This window comes from Phalacrocorax carbo, chromosome 19 (assembly GCF_963921805.1).
Source record: "Phalacrocorax carbo chromosome 19, bPhaCar2.1, whole genome shotgun sequence".
Lineage (NCBI taxonomy): Eukaryota > Metazoa > Chordata > Aves > Suliformes > Phalacrocoracidae > Phalacrocorax > Phalacrocorax carbo.
Genome location: NC_087531.1, coordinates 2,692,756 through 2,710,935, shown reverse-complemented (window position 1 = coordinate 2,710,935; position 18,180 = coordinate 2,692,756). Strand labels below are relative to the sequence as shown.

Below are 18,180 nucleotides of genomic sequence, written 5' to 3'. Positions count from 1 at the left end.
GTTTAGGAATGAGAAACATCACAGTGAAAGTGAATATCACTAATACATTTAACTCAGTTTGCAACAAAGAACTGCATTTTGTAATACATACACTTCACTAACAGCTCAAATGTAACTAACATCTGTCGAAAATTCTCTGAAGATACTTTACCCGGGGGTTATTTGCTTTCTAAAATTCAGTACTCGTTTAAGGACACTGCTTCTATAGCCAATGCACACAAGTAAGCACTGTCAGGCGGCAGATCTTCCACCTATCTTAAGGCACCTATTTTGGATGGGATGAACTGGCCTCTGAAGATGCTTTGTTTCTATTCAGAGGGAGCTGTACAACTAACAAGACAGCTTTTAGATGACAGATGAAATTAATCCCGCTGTTTTTGTCAGCATTAAATCTGTGACTGAATGCAAACAAGAGAAGAGGGTGAATTCTTCTGCTTGCTGACAGCTAAAGAAAACACATGGTTTAAAAAGAAAAAAAAAAAGACTAGACACAGAAGGAACCTCTCATTCACCTCATAAGGAAGAAGACAGGAGCACCCTTTCCTTGCCATGAATTTCTATTGTCCACTATCATAATGTTTGGGTGCAGAGATGAGATTGGCCCTGCTATATCAGCCCAGCCAGATGAAGGATAGGAGTGTGTCTGCATTGAAAAGAAGGGAGAAATTGAGTGGGACTGTTACATTTATAAACCCCAGTGAAACGAGCCAATTCTTCTCAGGCTGAAAAATGGGAATGGATTTCTGAAACTGAAGTAGAAAACAAGTATATTTGTTGGTGATAACAAAAAGGCAAGACACAAAGATCAGTTAAAGACACAGGGATAGAGATAATGGCATAGGTTACAGTAGGGAAAGGCCATAATGGACTCGAAAGGGTACAGACATGTGACTTGCTCCTCTTAAGGCTACAAGAATCTTGTGCCTCTACAGGATACATGCTAGATGATTGGCAGACAGATACTCACCACAACATAAGCTTCAATCTGAAAGAAAAAGAAGAGAATAAAAGGCTTTATGAAACAAAGCTGCTTTTCTCCTTCTTGCGATGAACGGCTGAGTTGACACAAGCAAGGTATGATGCAAAAAGTGACAAAGTTCAAACATCTCTTCTTTGGGAAGAGTAGCCTGAGAAACTCTTCCCAAAGAAGAGATGTTTGAACTTTGTCTCACACATCTAACTGGGAAAGTGACACTCTGTGCGTTACCTAAACAGAGTGCCAGCCTCTGAAAAATCCTTCTACCTGCTGTGGCATGGTTACATAGCATTTGCTAGCACTACAAATGTGTGCTCTCCTTCAACAGTCATGTGACCAAATTAAAAAACTAAATTGTAAATAATAAGCAATCACAAGATCTGCCTGAATAGATTAAGAAATCCAATTCTGTTCCTGCAGAAATGTACATTAGAATAAAATACAGGTTGCCAAGTATTCCATCGTCTTTTACAGTGTGAAAGAAAAGAGTTTTCTTTACCCTGTCATTGACTGGTCTCAAGTCAGAAGTCACCATAAAGAGGTTTATCAACACTAAAAAAGGAAAAGAGGAAATTTATTAGTCATCACAGCTGACACTGAACAGGGTATCTCATCCTAGAACCTACCCCTGAAAAAAAGTTCTGCTTGAAAGCAGCCCTAGCTTTGGGCAGGGTCTCCAAGGTCACTTTACCTTTCTGCTTGGGTTTATAGACAGGTTTATCAGTCTGGATGAACACTGATGATCCTTTGCTGTCAATGGTTACTGTGGTATAGTTATGAAAAATGTAGCCTTCCTCCGCTAGATGCCGGTTGCCCCAGACTTTTAGATGTGCTTGTCCACGAAGTCCTGGAGGCACCTAGAAAACAGGCCACGAGGTGAGGAAGACGCAGAAAAGCCTTTGAGCTTTCTGGGGAATATAATTGACACTGAAGTGAGCAAAGAGCAGCCACCTGCTGCATTTCAGTGTAACTATGTGTTAGCAATAAAATGAAAATTAAGAACATACTAGATCTTTTATAATGTATAAACTTCAAAGGAGGCAAAGTCCTGCTCAAAACCCAGCAGGGAATTCTCTTCTACCCTTTCTTTATCGCTCAAGCAAAGTGATATTTGATCTACATGTGCAGCTTCCACTAAAGAAGGTGTGTTACTTGGGGAAATCAACCATGCTATGGAAGACACAGCTCTTCCGACAGAAGGAAAAAACCAAAACAAACCATCCCACAAAAAAAACCACAAAACCCAGCCAAACCAAAACATGCTTGCTTGCACATTTTCAACCAGTTGCTCAGAGAAATAAAGACTTTTAAAATTACATTAGATTAAAAATTACAAAGTAAAAAAATCTGAGAATGCACAAATTTTATGACAACAGGTCATAATTAGAGAGTGAAATAAATAAATAAAACCAAAATCAGCAATGACACTGCAGATTTTATTCAACAATGAGTTACAGTCTTTGGATAAAGAAATCTATAGCATTTGGTATAACTGCTGACGTTTCCTATTACACAGGTCTGTATTATACCTTCTTGAAATGAAAGGAATAGATACTTATGTATTTCTATATTAGCCCAGTAAAGGCGGGGAAGTGTCAAAGCTTTTCTAGAACCTAATTCCCAGACACAGTCCAACGACTGGCAGGACAGAGCAGTATCAACATCAGCCATACAAAAATTACAGAGAAGGCAGAGAAACCTGTGGGAGTACGCTACCAAGGCAGAGGAGGTTCAATCAGTCATGACAGACCATCACGAAGCTAGACAGACTTCTGTAAATCCAAGGCTTTGATTTACTTATAGGTCAACGACAATGTAGCTGACACAGTAGGCGCAGTAAAGGCATCTATGCTGTGCTACTGCAATACAGCAGAACTCTTCCCAAATACCTGCATCCACTGCAAAGAAAATAGACCATTTTCCTTTCAGCACTGCATAGAAAAGACTCATTCAGATGTGACCAGCTTCGGCCAAGAGCTAGCGATGCAACATGGAAGTCTTTTTAACACAGGGTAAGATGCTACAGTGACTAATCTGGCATGCTATCCAGAGCTGATGGCTCTGCGTGGTACTAGCTACTGCTATTCAGGAGCACATCACAACTCAATATTCATATGATTTGTTCCACGTACCCCCTTTACCTCCCATCAGAGATGACAACTCCAAAGCAAGCCCTGACTATGTTAAAAGATCCAACACTTAAGACTTGTTCTTCAGTCCAGCTCTGTTTTGCCTACATTTGAAGCAATAATCTTCCACCGCAGATGACCAAACACAATACATCATACACCTCTTCCAGTTCCAAATGTTTTGATGGTCCTTAATCAACAACATGACTGAAAACTCATATTACTTTGAAATTACACCCCATTTTTCAAAGATCTAGGAAGAGGGATGGAGACAAAGGTCCTGTACCAGCAGGGAAGCACAGCCAAATTATCTCTCAGAAACCACGAAAATGGCTTCATTTTTCTCTATATGGTATCGCTTAGTCCTACATACAGCATAAACTAAACTGCTTCTTTCAGTGAACAGTGAAATCTGAACTGGTAGCATTTAGCTCACTCCCTGGCATGAGGGAAGGTAACTCATACAAGGTGCAAAGCAGGGAGATCTTTCACAGGATATCTTTTTGCTGTAAGAATGACTACCTTTCACTGCAGTCCAGATCTCTGGTACCCTAGGGATTCAAATAAAGCCCGATATTGCTTTAAAAAGTGTCATTTACCAAGATAAGCATATGTAATTTTGTTTTAATGGCCACTGGAACTCTCTGCCAGAACTACATTTCAATTCATCATCATTTCACTCCACTACAAATCCTCTTCGGAAATAAAAAGTTGTTTTCATTCCTTCCATCTCTTCAGTATGGGTGAGCTTCATTTTATGGACTATGCTGATGGGTAAAATATTACTAACATCAAAGGTTAAAATGTAGACAAAACTGGTGAAAGCTTATGTTTTTTAAGTAACATCATAGTAGCAGAGTAATTAGCAGAGACACAATGTTCAAAAATCTGCCATTTCTACAGATTTCTGTGGTCTGTCCAATGCTCCACGTCACTTACATAGCACTATGCACTGCCATGCTTATGAAATAATCACAACATTGAACTTTATGTTGAGCAACGAGCCACAGATTCAGCCATTGATTTTCTTCAGTGGTGTAAGGGCCTGACAGATGAGCTGCGGTGGATTAAACTTTGTTCTTCTCACTCTCCACTCTTCCTCTGCGAAGGTTGCTTCCTCTTTAGTGTGTGCACCAGAATGTGACCCGTGTTTGTGCCACAGCTGCTCAGAGAGCAATGCCTGACGTGGTTGAAGGCAAGTCCCTCATGTTTTCACCAAAAACATCTTAAAATAATTGACACTCACCTTCAGTTTAATTGTTCCTTTATCTAAAATGAGAGAGAGAGAGAGAGAGAGAGAGAGAGAGAGAGTGTGATTCTTCTCAAGGTAAGGTACTAACATTTTAGACCTTTGCAGTTGAGTGAAAGGATACCCCATGTCGTAGAGCTGCCCACCGCAACACCCCTTCATTATGATTTCACCTGAAGCAATTTTCTTGCATTGTGTAAAACAACCTGCAGGGTGAGCAAGTCAGGCCTAGCAGAGTTCTCCAAACTAAACTTGGTCCACATTTACTTACAATTTTTGCCCAAGGTAAACCGCAGAGTGCTCTATGGTCAGACAGTAACACCAAGGCTGAGGTTTCAGCACAGAGCATCCTACGCTTACAGAAGTATTTTGCTGTAAAAAGGACCTGGCTTCTTTTGGGGCTTGAATAATTCTCAAAACAAACACTCATAGACTCTATTTTGATTGCCGGATACGGCCATACCTAAGATTTCTCTTTAGCATATGTTGTCCACATGTGTTAGCATCACTCCCTTTGAATTACTTAGCAATTGTCAGCCAATTTCAAAGACAACAAGGGGAGAATAAAACCAGAGACAATCTGTTCCGAGAAAGGAAATGGCTTTTATATAACTCCTGTTTTTTATACACAGAAGGGTTAAAACACGATGGTTAAAGAGCCTGATTGCCTGAGCCTTGTCTAGATTACAGCTTACACCGCTGCCAGCAGCAGTAGAACAGCACTACTGGACTTTATTTTCACTAATATAAATTCATTCAGTATTAAGTTGTACATAATCAAAACACTTTTTGTCTTTACACACAGGACAAAGAGGTATCTGTCTTGGATTTTAAAGACTTATCCAACTGCACAAATATTACCACCTCTCTCAGAAATACTCAGTCCTGAAGATGGGGAGATTGCATTTCCAGCACTCATGTTAAACAAGGGTAGAAAACGACGATGATGATGATGATGTAGATTTTACATTTTTCTTTAAAGTCATCTTATCTTACTCCTTATACAGCTCCCCAGTGTCAAACATTCGGGTTCCAAAAGGAAAGATATTCACTATAAAACTCTTGAATATCAGTTATCCAGGGTCTCTGTATGATTTGGTGTCCAAAATTATGAGTCCTGGATGTCTGAGATCACATACACCAATTAGCACAATCAACTGAGAATGTTTCGCAATGAATTAAATATTAGTTTGGTTCTAGTTCTGTTATCGTCTAAAGCAATTCTCTGCGAGATATTGGTGTTCTCCCACAGTGCCTCAACTTACAAACTAGTTCTCAAGTTCAGAATAACTGGAACTTACCCAGAACTGTTCCATGGCCTCGTGACACAGTTTCTCCTTTGACTACTAACTGAATCTGGACTGTTGTCTCCTTGACAGAGTTAAAGATGGTTACGCTTATAGCTTCTTCAACACCAGATCGGAAAACAGAAGGTGCCGCAATCAAATAGCCCCTGAGGAGCAAAATTGGAAGTGAACGGTCAAGAACAGCAACAAGAGTGTGATCGTTATCTGTAAGCCACTTTATGTATAATAAAAGGAAAAGAACAGACTACTCTGCAATATATTTGCCCCAGTAGGGTCACGTTTGTGACTGCTGGCAGTCTAGGCCTATATCTAATATGCATAAAATGAACACAGAATGCGCATAGAAACGAACAGAGCCTGAGTGGCTTACAAATCCGTAGTATTTGAATAAAGACAGTAATACTGAGGTTTACTGCATATACATTATATATAAACACATTTATATACAACATATAAACAAGCTAAATATATGACTAGCTAATCACAAAAAGTCTGAAGTTCATGGAAGAATAAGGAGGTACCTGAACCTTCAGTAGAGTTTTGTAGGTGACGTTTTGTTTATGAAACAATTTAGATACTTCTGATATTTTTGCCTCAATTATTTTTCATGGCTTCTCTTTCATAGTTCAACTTAATACATTAAAAAAAGTGAGTCAGTGCTGATACTCAGCACTTCCTAAACGTCTGGCTCGCATACATGTAACACGCCTAAACTTCCAAGTTATACAGAAGCAGCCCAGAAACTGCAGTTACAAGATTGGGCTCAAATTCTCAGTTCTGCTACCACTTTCTTGTCCAAGCAATTATATCGTACAAGTTTAAAAACCCCAGCAAAAAGGAATGATTTTAGCAGGCACACACACAATTTTAAAGCCACCCTGGACGACCTCCCATATAATGCTACAACCCTTGTGTTTCTGAATGGAATCTGTACCATTCCTCTGTGTTGAATGGCACCATGCCATGAACTTGTCAACTAAAAGCATTACAGCCTCTGAGCTCTTTGATGTGTTGGGCTGTAAGCAACACATTTATATTCTCTTCATGACACACCTTTGTGGGTTTTTTTTCTCCCCAAAAGGATTTTTTTAAAAATGAGGCAATTCCTCATATGGCTCTTTTAAGCCCAATTTCTCAGCCCATGCCTTTCCACAGCTCCATGAGCCAGGTTGCTTTAGTTCATGATTAATTATCACTTTGGGATGAGGATGATGGTGTTTTACAGCCCCCAAGTCATCTTTTATCAAATTCCAACCCCATGTTTCTCTCTCAGCAGGCCTCATTGCCATGGAGATCCCATTACCCCCAAAGGAAGTTCAGATCTCTGTGGCATTTGAGTTAAATTGCACGGGGTACTTGCAGATTCAAAACCTTATGGTTGCCAGGTTTGAAAATTCAGCAGAACAATAATAAATAACAATAAAAAGTTACTACTTAGCCTGCAAATTCTTGGTAAGTAAGACATAGCTGATCTTGTTGCGGAGGGGGAAAGAGTACCATCTGCATCCAGTATGAAATGATTAGATTCAAACTGTCACATAAGCACAGCGCTTCAGTGCCATATGTGAAGCACATGTATTCACATTGTTCTAAATTGCTGCAACTCTGTCTGAAGTATCAGTCCCTTGGATGAGGTTATTTAAATCACTTAATAAGTGGCATCTGAATACTAAATCTCTCGCTTGGCAAATAAACAGTTAACTTGACAGTGACCGGACAGATCCTTCAAGCACTTTTGACTAACAGCTCTGTCGGGTTACACCAAAACTTGGCAGAACGTGAAATATTTTCTGGTAAGCAAGTGAAAATAAGTTCTCCATGGCACTCAGTTAATGCAACTATTCACGACGTTGACGGGCTATAATAAGCTAGGGATAAAGAACAAAGCAAACCTTAATCAAAGTTAACCTCAACGCACTGGAACGAGCTGTGGCTTCAATTTCTAAGAGCCAGAGAACTTTCCCCGCAGTGAAATGTTTCTCCCCGGATGGTTTTCCCCACAAGAATGCGTCCCATGCTCTTCGGGAGCAACCAACGGTACCTTCAACCGTCCCAAGCACAACAGCAGCCCCTGCGCAACACCCCGGATTCCTTAAATAATTGTTTGCACATAAAAGCTTTGTAGCCGCTCGCTAGAAGAGCTAAAGGCAGGTATTTCTAAGGACGCTTGCCTTTTTTTTTTTTTCCTTCCCCCCTTTCCCTGCGCTATGCACTTTTGCACCGGCGAGTACAAACGTGCTGCTGGGCTGGGGGATCGCCGCAGCTCGCCTCCCCGACCCCAGCGCCTCCGGGGGACTCGCGCAGGCTTTGTTAAGCGGCTGGTGCGACCACCCCCGGAGCCCCTCGCAGAGCAGAGGGGCTCGTGTGCGTCCCCCCTTCCCCGCGGGGAGGCTGCCCGCTTCCCCCCGGTACTCACTGCCTCTCCCGGGGCTGGGCTGCGCTCAGGCTGCAGAGGGTCAGGAGGAAGCCCCAGGCGCAGCCGGGCTCCCGGAGGGACATGGTGCTCCGGAGCCCCAGGCCACGGCGCTCTCGGCGGGCAGGACGAGCCTTTTGTTCCCGGCGAGCAGCAGCCCCAGCTCCCCGCCGCCCCGCTCCCGGGCTCGGCTCCCCGGTGCCTCTGGCCGCCGCCCCCGCCGCGTCCCCGCCCCCGGGCCGCCCCCTCCTGGCCCCGGTGCCCGCTCGGCTCCGGCCCCGGCTCTTTGTCTCGGCTCCCCGCCTGCTCCTGACAGCGTGCACCGGGGGAGGGGGCCGGGCCCCGCACCTCCGCCCCCCCCCCCCGGCCCGGGCCCAGGTGCGCCGCCAGGCCCCGGCGGGCTCCCGCCTCCAGCCACCGCTCCTCACCTTCACCATCCTCTCTGCAGCCCTGACAGCCCGGCCCGGCCGGCCTTCCTCCCCGAGGGCTGCCGCGGCGTCGGCTCCTCTCCTGCCGAGCCCGGCCGGCCCCGGGAGAGCACCTGCCCGCGCTCTCCGCCTTCCCGCTCCAGCCCCGACGGCGCCCGTGTGCCCCACGCACACGCGAGAGCCGCTGAAGCTCAGCTTCCCAAAGGTCCCGCCGCCCTGGGCCCGGGCACAGCACCCCCAGCTCGGGCCGCTCCCGTCAGCCGGGCCTTTGTGAGCCGAGGCACCCCGCTGAGCGCTGCCAAAGAACCGCTTTCCGACCCAAAATGCAGCGCCAGGGCTGCTGCTGCTGTGTCCTCCTCCATCCCCAGGCCCTAATCTATCCATCTCCATCCCTCCGTCCCAGCCCGTGGCTGCAGGGGCTTGGGACAGGAGGGGGAGCTCTCGCTACACGCCAGCCTGCAGCAGCGGGCGCAGCGCAAGAGGAGAGCTTAAACAAATGGGAAAAAAGCAAGCCCGAAGCAACGGCAGAGATTCAAGGTGACGGTAAGTGCTATGTCTCCCAAGGACAGATTAAATGCTGCGCAGCGACGCCAGGGAATGATTTCTCCGACCCTTGCTGCAGCCAACCCAGGCAAGCCGGAATCCCAGCTGCGCTTCTGCAGAGCCGTACTCTCCCCCCAGGAATAAACGAAAACCCTCAGCGTAGGTGATTTGAATCATATTTCCCCCCCCAGCACTACACACCTGGCTTAAGGTAAACTACTAGGAAAACAGAGGAAAAAAAATAGTGTTTTATAATTTTTTTCTTAGGTTAGCTCTGGTCTTTGAACCTCAGTTCCATTTCTTTTAAAAATCGCTGATATGGAGCCCAGCATTTTATTTAGTGAAAATACAGATTAGTATCCAAAAATGAACTCGATAGTTTACCAAAGGCCCTTTCTCCTAGCTTCTGACAAGAAAAACAGGAAATCAAGTTGCTAAAGCCACTAAACTCTTAAAATTATTTCCCTCCCTCTTAAAATTATTTCCACCACCCTACACTTCAGCAGCGTTACCAGCTAACACATTTTTTTGCAAGTCAGTCCCTTCCCTGAAAACAGAGTCATCAAGAGGAGCGACGTTTCCCTGGCTACTTCAGCAATAGGACTCGAGGCTGATCAGCCCACAGCCAGGAGAGCAACAAAATGGTGCCTAAATTTTTATCTTGTTTGAAACTTAGATTAATTTTAATAACTTTTCTTAAAAAACACCCCCAAAAATATAATCATTAACTCAGTACCTTTTTGGTAAGTTCAGATGACCTTCAGTAATGGATAACACTGCTAGACGTGGCTATATTTTCCTATCGTAAAACAGCATTGGCGTATTTGTGTGGAGAGGCGTAACAAGTCTAGAAGAGAGAACACATTTTTGTCAAATTAAAAAAAAGAAAACCCAGAAGCTAGGGCTTTAAGAAGTATGCCTCACCTGAAAATGCTTTATACCAGGTAACTTAAACAACAGTCTCACATCAAAAGGACTCCGTCTATTGCAAGGCTCATTGAAATTTTTAGGGTTGGACACAACAGTTAAAACCGTAGCCAGCAAGTTTAGAAGGTTTTGAAGAAATCATCTATTTAAACCACTCGTATTATGCCAACAATCCTTTCCCAATGTTTGTCTATGGATCCTGGTTTAAGACTTGCCCTAATTGTCAGGACCAGGGTAGAGAATTGAAGGACTTTTATTCAGTACAGCAAGGACAGCAGAATTACGCTCTCACTACAGAACAAGACGTTTCTAAAGCCTGCTCACCACCTTGGGAAAGGTTATTTTTATTTATTTTTAACGGGATTTTTCTAGCTATAGCTCATCCATGGGAGGAGTTGCAGAATGTCCCGGAGCAGCTTTCAGCTTTTAATGTCAAGTAAGCTGAATCCACTTTGCTTGCTGCTGTGCTATTTAAGCACAGCCACTCCTCTCTTCCTCACTTCATTGCTCATGTATCTTCACATGACAAAACAACGCTACGAGAGCTACCAAGGGACTCTTTTGTTTGCCCAAAATTGAAGACACGTGCAAGAAAGCACGAAGTCAGAAAGAGGCCCTCCTAGCACATCTTTTCTCTCCACCTTTAAAGTAGATCGGGTTTTTCCTCTGATCTCCCATTCCTCACCACCCTATAACTGTACTCAAATGGTACCATTCTTCTCGGGCCTGGCGCTGTATCAGCTGCGTACCAGCTTGTCCTGGCTAGGATGGCCAAGGATACAAGCAAGGCAGTATCTGCAAGAACAGGTCATGTATTTTGTTAGATTATGTCGTTAGGTAAGACACTAACACTCTCCCCAGCCCTTGACTAGTATTCTTCGGGGTGATGTCAGCTCAACTGACATTACACTGGTTTTACATGGAATTAAATATAAGGCCCGCCATTTCAGGTTTTTCAAGAGCTGTATTTTTCTACCCATGTTTCACTTGAACATTAGCTTTATCTTTCTCCATGCTAAATGCAACTACAGCACACTTGAGATCAACATTTCCTTGCACCAACTCTGTCACACCTAGGATGCGCTTCAAACAGTTGATGACACTCTTAAAATAACTCTGGTTTATAACACAGCCGGGCCTTTGAAACTTGACTAGAAATGGAAATAGCTACAGTGTCAAAATTTAGAAGAGTGGATCCCTCCTTGCTGCTGCTTCTCCTTCAGTTCATTGCAACTCATTCACACTCCAGAACCACAGAGGTCGTTTCCCAAGAAACCAGCTAGGCTTTGAGAAGCGACTCAGTAGAAAGTATATCAAAGTGGGAAGACAAACGAAAACAGGCAAAGATAAAGCAAAAGCTGTTATTTCCAAATTCTTTTTCAGTTTTGTAATTTTCTCAGATACATTCACAGATCTCTGTACGCCTCAACACTTTCCTGTCTGCAAAGCAGCAACACCACCGTTAGCCTCCTTCCTAAGGGTAACACTTAACAGCATGTTGGAATCCTTTGCTCTTCCTAGAAAGGTTGGACTAGATGACCCCTGAGGTCCCTTCCCACCTGGGATTCTGTGATTAAAGACAAGAAGGAGGCAAAATGAAATTAAGCACCTCTGCTGTTCTCATGGTACAGCAGCCTGGAACCAACGTACGACACCTCACCAATCAAAACAACGATTTTTATAATAGTCCTGCAGAGATCAGGTATGGGTTTTTTTTGAATACGTGATGCTGTTCCACCCAAACAATTATCTCTACACTTAATCACCCGTACCTCTTTACAGAGCAGACCACAAATGGTTCCTTAGCCCCTGGATCTCAGGCACGAGTTTGTAAGTACCAGAAAACCCACCAAGTGCCACTGAACATCCATCCACATTTAATCTTTGAAAAGGCTCTAGGTACAGACTTGGAAGAAGCGACACGATTCAACTGACGAATGCAACAGGGTACACTTCTAAAACAGAGCTCCATCATCTTCAGCGTAACGCTGTAATAATTTTGAACACAAAACAGTGAATTTCTACATTTCAGAAATCACAGCTAGAAATTATCATTATGTGGAATATAACCCTTTTAAGTCAGTGTTAACTTTTTTCAAAGGAAAGATTTCTTCCAATTGAAGATTTTCTGTTTGATATTTACTGACTACAAGAAGTATCAGGCAATTACAGTCTCTAAAGACTGCAAACCATCTTCTAATTATGAAAGTATGTGCAATCCTGTAAATAAGGCTAGAATCGGCTTGGTCTGAAAGAAAAAAAAAAAGGAGGCTTTAGATATCATTTCAAACTATTTAGTTACTGAAATGGAATTTTCTGTGCCTGCCAAAATGAATCCTATTCAGTGTGATGCAACAGGTGTTGGAATTCCAGCAGCCGCCTGCGACCCACATCTGGTAATGGTTAGGAGTTTAAAGGAAGTCCTGTAAGAACTGCTTATATATAAAAACTATTCATCAGTCAAATCTATAGGCCGTATTCACCCACCCGCTTGCACTGTGCATAGCTCAGATTTTTATTTCGCTTACAAAAAACGTAATTCTGCTCCTCGTGAAATTTTAGGAATCTCAGGCAGTTGTCCAGGTTGGAAGCGTGCAGGGGATTGGTATGGCTACGCTGGTGTGTTGGAAAGGTGAGCGAGGGACTGCAGCTTATAGAAGAAGGTGTGAATACACCTACATTGGTTCTGACTGGATCTAATCCTTATCCTGACTGCTTGCACATTCCACTCATCATTTACTCTGCAGTACAAAGAATTTCCACTCCCCCCCGCCATGTCCCAGCTACCTCAGTAAATTAAACTATGCACAATGTTAAAATTATCAGACAGGTATTTGTCAAACAAAAAACAGAGTTAATGCTAAGCTCTAAATAACACTAATTCTGGAGTATTGCTACTCTCAGCTGTGCCTCCTTTTGCTTCCCCCCCCCCCCCCCCAATTACAAAATTAAAATCAATAAGACTACTCAAAAGAATTAAGTGGTAGGATCATGCCCTTAATAATTAGCCCTTGTTAAGTGCCTCAGCATGAGTGTTATGCTAACTTGTCTCAGCAATGACCAGACCTAAAGACGCAGGTGATACTTATGTAAAGATTTTGAGAATACCTGCATAAATTGTGCACATACGAAAAGACACTGCAGTGAAAACAAGGCTATTAATTATTTAGTTCCACATTAAGTGCTGTACACACTAGATTTCTGTAGAAGATGGGTGAAAAAAAAATGAAAACCAACAGACAAGTCATCAGCTTTAGGGAAACCAGAACCATTTGTCGTCTTCCCCCAAGGTAAAAAACATTCATGTCAGTCATTACATACCGCCAGACAAGAATAAGGTCTTAAGTTAATTTTTACAGCACTACATTTGTGGTAAAAAACCCACACCCACTTCCTTGACTCCCAGTTTTGTCCTCTTTTTGTGTTTCTGTAACAGCCTCCGTTCTGTCAGCCAAACACAGATATCTAATGTAGAAAGCAATAACTGCAAACCAAGTGTCCTGTTGGCTCTGCCACACTACCGCAGCTTACCGGCAACGAGGATAAGGTCTTTTTACAGAAACTACAACATCAGTCCAGATACAGAGTGGTAGAAGCAAGACTGATCCTGCCTCCTGGGAATACAAGCATCTCTAGAACAGAATTACAAGGGAAGGTTAAAGACCACATTCAAAATAAGAATATAATCTGAGTATTTTATAACAACAGAATAATTGAGAATATTAAATAGTTGTGTCAAAAATACCTATTAATCATCTACAGAACAGGAGAGGCTGAACTTTGAGTAGTATAACATTTTAATTCCTGACAAACTGACTGAAATAGCACTACAAAATCACTAATATGGGCAGATGCTGATTTAGAACAGGAATAGAGCACTGTGCTTAATCAAAAGTAGCTGTCATTTAGTAAAACATTACTTCCCAGATTTCTACTCAGCCTCTACATATGACTGATGTAATAGAAGTTTGCGCACAGTCCAGTGTTTGGTGGAAGTTTTATACACAAATAAGGGATCTAGAGCCGTTGTGAAGCCTCCACACTTAAGAGTTACACAAAATTCAGCTGGACACCTTTACAGCTAGGAATGGGCAGAGGTGTCCTTTTATCATACCGATCATACGTGAGAGATTTGATTTTGTCTTCAGCTAGGTGAAGACAAATTTCTCAAGCCAGAAAAGGTGGCAAGAAAGGGTTAAGGGCTCTGAGCATCTTTGGGTACTGCCTGTACAGATACTATACCTAGCCTGTCCTATAGAGGACAGCTGAAGCTGTACCAGCACTGCTCTATTGTCCAGCTAATAAGCTTCACCTTGGTTTAGCTGGGGATCAGTGCTGCGCTCCTGTAGTTACTTGTTTACCATTTCACTTACTCAAATAATGTCCAGAAAGTTCTGAAGAAATACACAGCAAAGCCTGAGTGCTAAAGGATTAAGTGCCCCAGGCAGAATATCTTTTTGGGTAGTAATCCTGAAAACTCCGCTCTTCAATCAGGTGTTTAACTTCCCACATGCAGCAGATATTAAAGCAAGGAATTAAGTTTTGATATCCTCCAAACACACGTTAGCTATATAAACAAAAAATTACTTATGTCTTAAGAGGCAAATTGTATTTTCTTCCCTAACATATTAAATTTAAGATCTTGAAATAGCAGGAAACTCGATAGGTCTTGCATATATTCATCGTCACAGAAGTATTTTTAAAAGAAACCGATCAGAGGCATTTCAGACTCCTCTGCAAACCTAGTCCTCCATCCTTGTGCTTGTTTTACAGACCACACACAAATGCAGCGGAAGAAACAACCTAAAAATCATTTCTGAGTTGAACAGGAATGCTCACATAATCACTGGAAATGCTCTTAATTGGTGTGGCTCAGTGGTGCATTGCAGAGCTGTTAGATCCTCTGCCGCTGTGGAACTCTTTTCATGTCCTGGCAATCACAGTCCAGCCAGCAGTTTGTTTATCATATTCAGTATGAGTTTCCGGATCTCCAACAAAGAGGCAGCGAAGACTGCAGTAATCCAATAAGTTCTCATTAGCCTAAAATGCAGAAACATCTGCTGGGGTCATGAGCTGCTTACTTGCTGTCGATGAGCAAAGAATCAGCTCCATTTGAAGCTAGTCTGAACAAAGAATTGTAGGGCTGGGGGGTAGTGGTGAAGAGGCAAACGGGCCTCGATTATCTCCTGGGCTGCAGCTCCACTGCAGCACACCACGGGCAGAGAGGGATGCTCCCTTACCTCGACCCCCAGTGACCCTATTGCAGAGAGCACAGGAATTACAGCAAAAAATGCTTTGACTCAGCCCTCCTGAGCTGGTGGTCAAAACAGTCAGGGAACACCAGTGTAACTGAGGAGAATGTGGTCAGAGCTCCCCAAGAAATGCCAGAATCCAGGCAGGGCAATCAGTGCAGTGCAAACCTAGCTTAAAATTATCTTTGCCAATTGTTTTTAGACAATTAAAAGAATTTTGCCGGGGATGAGTACATACATTTCTGTGCTCCCCGCTTCCCATCCCGGCTCTCACACCTAGCTGGCTTGTTTCACAATTGCTGTCGGTTTTGGGAAGAGAAAAAAAAAAAAGCACTCCCCTCCCCAGCACCGTACAACACATGAATGTTAACAATTGGTCAATAAGAACTTCTGGCCTAAAAGATGAACACATAGGTAATAAGTAGTGCACAAGTTCAGACAGAACATAAATCTACTTTAATACAAGTTAGGGAAGGGAGAACACTATTAATTCTAGGTTAAAAACAAAACAAAATCAAGAAGAAACTGACAACCTGAATAAAGAGAGCCCTTAGGCTGTTTAGGACTCCAAGCAGATTCAGAGCATGTGACACCACCAGAAAATAAGTGGAAAATACAAAATAAGTCATGTCACTTCTGTTTAGCTCCTGCTCCAGTGATTCTGCAGTTCTTTGTTGTTGTTTGTACTGTGCTAACTGTGACAGCATCTAATGTCTGCAGCTATTTCAAGGTGGAGCCTAAAACACTTCTGCAAAGAGCCAAAACAGGACCACTGAGAAAGAATATTCAGGAAAACCAAGATGGAAAAGTCTCAGTTCAAAACAGTTTTCATTTAAAACCCTTTCCCGGAGAGGCTGAGCTGCTTTATCTAACAGTTGTTCTACCATTTGTACAAAGAATTACACAAGCGTCCAATTTAAGGAAAATAATGGCCAGAACGCTCAAGCTGATGCCTGTGAATCTTCTGAAACAACGAGCGCACATCCCCAAGCACTTCATTGTTTTGTACGTGCAGTCGTTAGCGCCTGGACTCCCACTTTGCCTTAGGCTTGCTGTATAGGTAACGACTGCCACCTGCAGCACCAAGGGTGAACTACTTCCCCAAAAGATTTGGAGCCTTTAACTGCGATCACAGCAAGCAGAACCTTTCTCCCTCACCCTTCTTCAGGGAAGAGAACTAATAGCATTCCACATCACTTTATAGTGAAAGTTGGTATTGACATCTGTTGCTTAAGTAACATTCAGGGGCATGTATATATACACACACAATAGCATCTCAAAGGTAGAAAGTGACTTGACTGAAGAGGATGGGTTTAATTTAATTAAAAAGTATTTCTTAAAAAATAATTTTTTTCAGACCAGCAATGAGATCTGCCATCAAAAAATCCTAGGAAAGACATTCTCACTTTGTGCAGAGACAGGATTAGCAAGACACTATAGACTTGATTTTAATTTCATCCCTCCCCCCTCATATTTAAGACCCCTCTGAACTAAGTCTCAGAATGACACACTGTGCTGGTTTTGGCTGAGAAGGGGTTAATTCTCCTCACTGTGGGGGGCGGCTGCCTTTCCAGCTTCCCGCGCTCTGCCACATGGCGGGGGGGGGGGCTGGGAGGGGCGGGGCCATGGTGGGGGCGGCTGACCCCCACTGGCCAATGGCAGGTTCATTCCATACCATGTGACACCATGACCAATATATTGGGGGGGGGGGCAGTGGCAGCGCAGGGGCGGCTGCGGCGCTGGGTTGGCGGGCGTCGAGCGGCTGCGGCGCGGGCGGTTTGTTTCGGCAGTTCGTTCCCCTCCTCCCCTCCCTTCCCCCCTCCCCCGGGGCTTTGCGCCTCTTGTTGTTCTCCTTTACATTGCATTTCTATTGTTGTTTCTTTTAATTTTAATTATTAAACTGTTCTTATCCCAACCCACGAGCGTTACCCTTCTGATTCTCTCCCCCATCCACCGGTGGGGGAGTGAGCGAGCGGCTGTGTGGGGCTGAGCTGCCGCTAAACCATGACAGTCTTTTTGGCGCCCAACGTGGGGCTCAAGGGTTGGAGATAACAACAGCTGCTGGTCACAGCACCATGTTGTCCTTTTTGCAGTTGCTGTTAAAGATCAGTGTTGGTTTATTGAGTCTGCTGTGTTCTGCTGTGATTAGTAATGTTTTGCCTACGAGATTTGTTATACAAACACTCGTTTTCAGCTTTATCTGGTATTTGGGGTTTTTTGCTGAAACCGTTACTGTACTTGGGATACCACCTTGTTGAGGCAATTAGCAATTATACCTCCTCCTCGGAGAGATTTTATATGGAGGAAATACAGAATCGTACCTTTGCAACTTTGTTCTATGATGTCTGTGCCTTTGTTACAACAACGTTTTTGTATCTTGAACATCCTTGGGTGGTTAAGGTGCACTTATTGTTAGTTTTTGGGCATGTTGTTTTGGTTTTGACTAAGCAACTTAAGAATATCACCCAGAAATCTGCCCCGAGGCTTGATAGTTACGAGTGGCAGGGCATGTGGGATAGCATGGGCAAATCCCTAGGGCAGTGGGCACCCCCAGTGTTTTGGAGTTTCACCCCCGAACAAGTGCAGAATCCTAAAAAACTAGTAGAATATTTGGAGAAAGTATGTTGTTATGCTGGGAACTCCAGAGAGACACAGATAAGAACAACATGCTGGGGTCTGGCCCACGAGTACCGAGCCCTGCCCAACAGTATTCAGTGCCCCCAGGGGGAAGAGAATGTCTCTGGATTGAAATGCAAAGTGACTGGCACTGTAGACAATCCAGCCCGGACGACAGGCACTGCAGCCACTCAAACCCCCACAACAAGTACCGGAGCTGGCTCAGAAAATAAACCCATACCAGTATCAGTTGCCCCCATACACAAGATGAAATATTGGAAGCGGACATCAACTCGTTTAGAACGGGATGATGAAGAACCAGGGCCATCGCGGGGAGAGG

General features: G+C 43.6%; 1 protein-coding gene across 3 annotated transcripts in view; it reads right to left on the bottom strand.

Annotated features, from left to right (window-relative positions):
• CPAMD8 (C3 and PZP like alpha-2-macroglobulin domain containing 8) overlaps positions 1–8,271 on the bottom strand; it is a 55,411-nt gene extending 47,140 nt beyond the window's left edge. For 2 of the 3 annotated variants that reach the window (XM_064469869.1, XM_064469871.1), the window contains exons 1-6: positions 8,078–8,271; positions 5,656–5,807; positions 4,352–4,374; positions 1,668–1,833; positions 1,476–1,528; positions 968–985 (exon numbers count right to left, since the gene is read on the bottom strand). In XM_064469869.1, coding sequence (XP_064325939.1) covers positions 968–985; positions 1,476–1,528; positions 1,668–1,833; positions 4,352–4,374; positions 5,656–5,807; positions 8,078–8,160 — 495 coding nt within the window. In that variant the 5' untranslated portion in view covers positions 8,161–8,271. Of the gene's footprint in view, positions 1–512; positions 738–967; positions 986–1,475; positions 1,529–1,667; positions 1,834–4,351; positions 4,375–5,655; positions 5,808–8,077 lie in introns of those variants that run through there. The other variant, XM_064469872.1, reaches the window with a different exon arrangement.
• Positions 8,272–18,180: the final 9,909 nt, after the last annotated feature.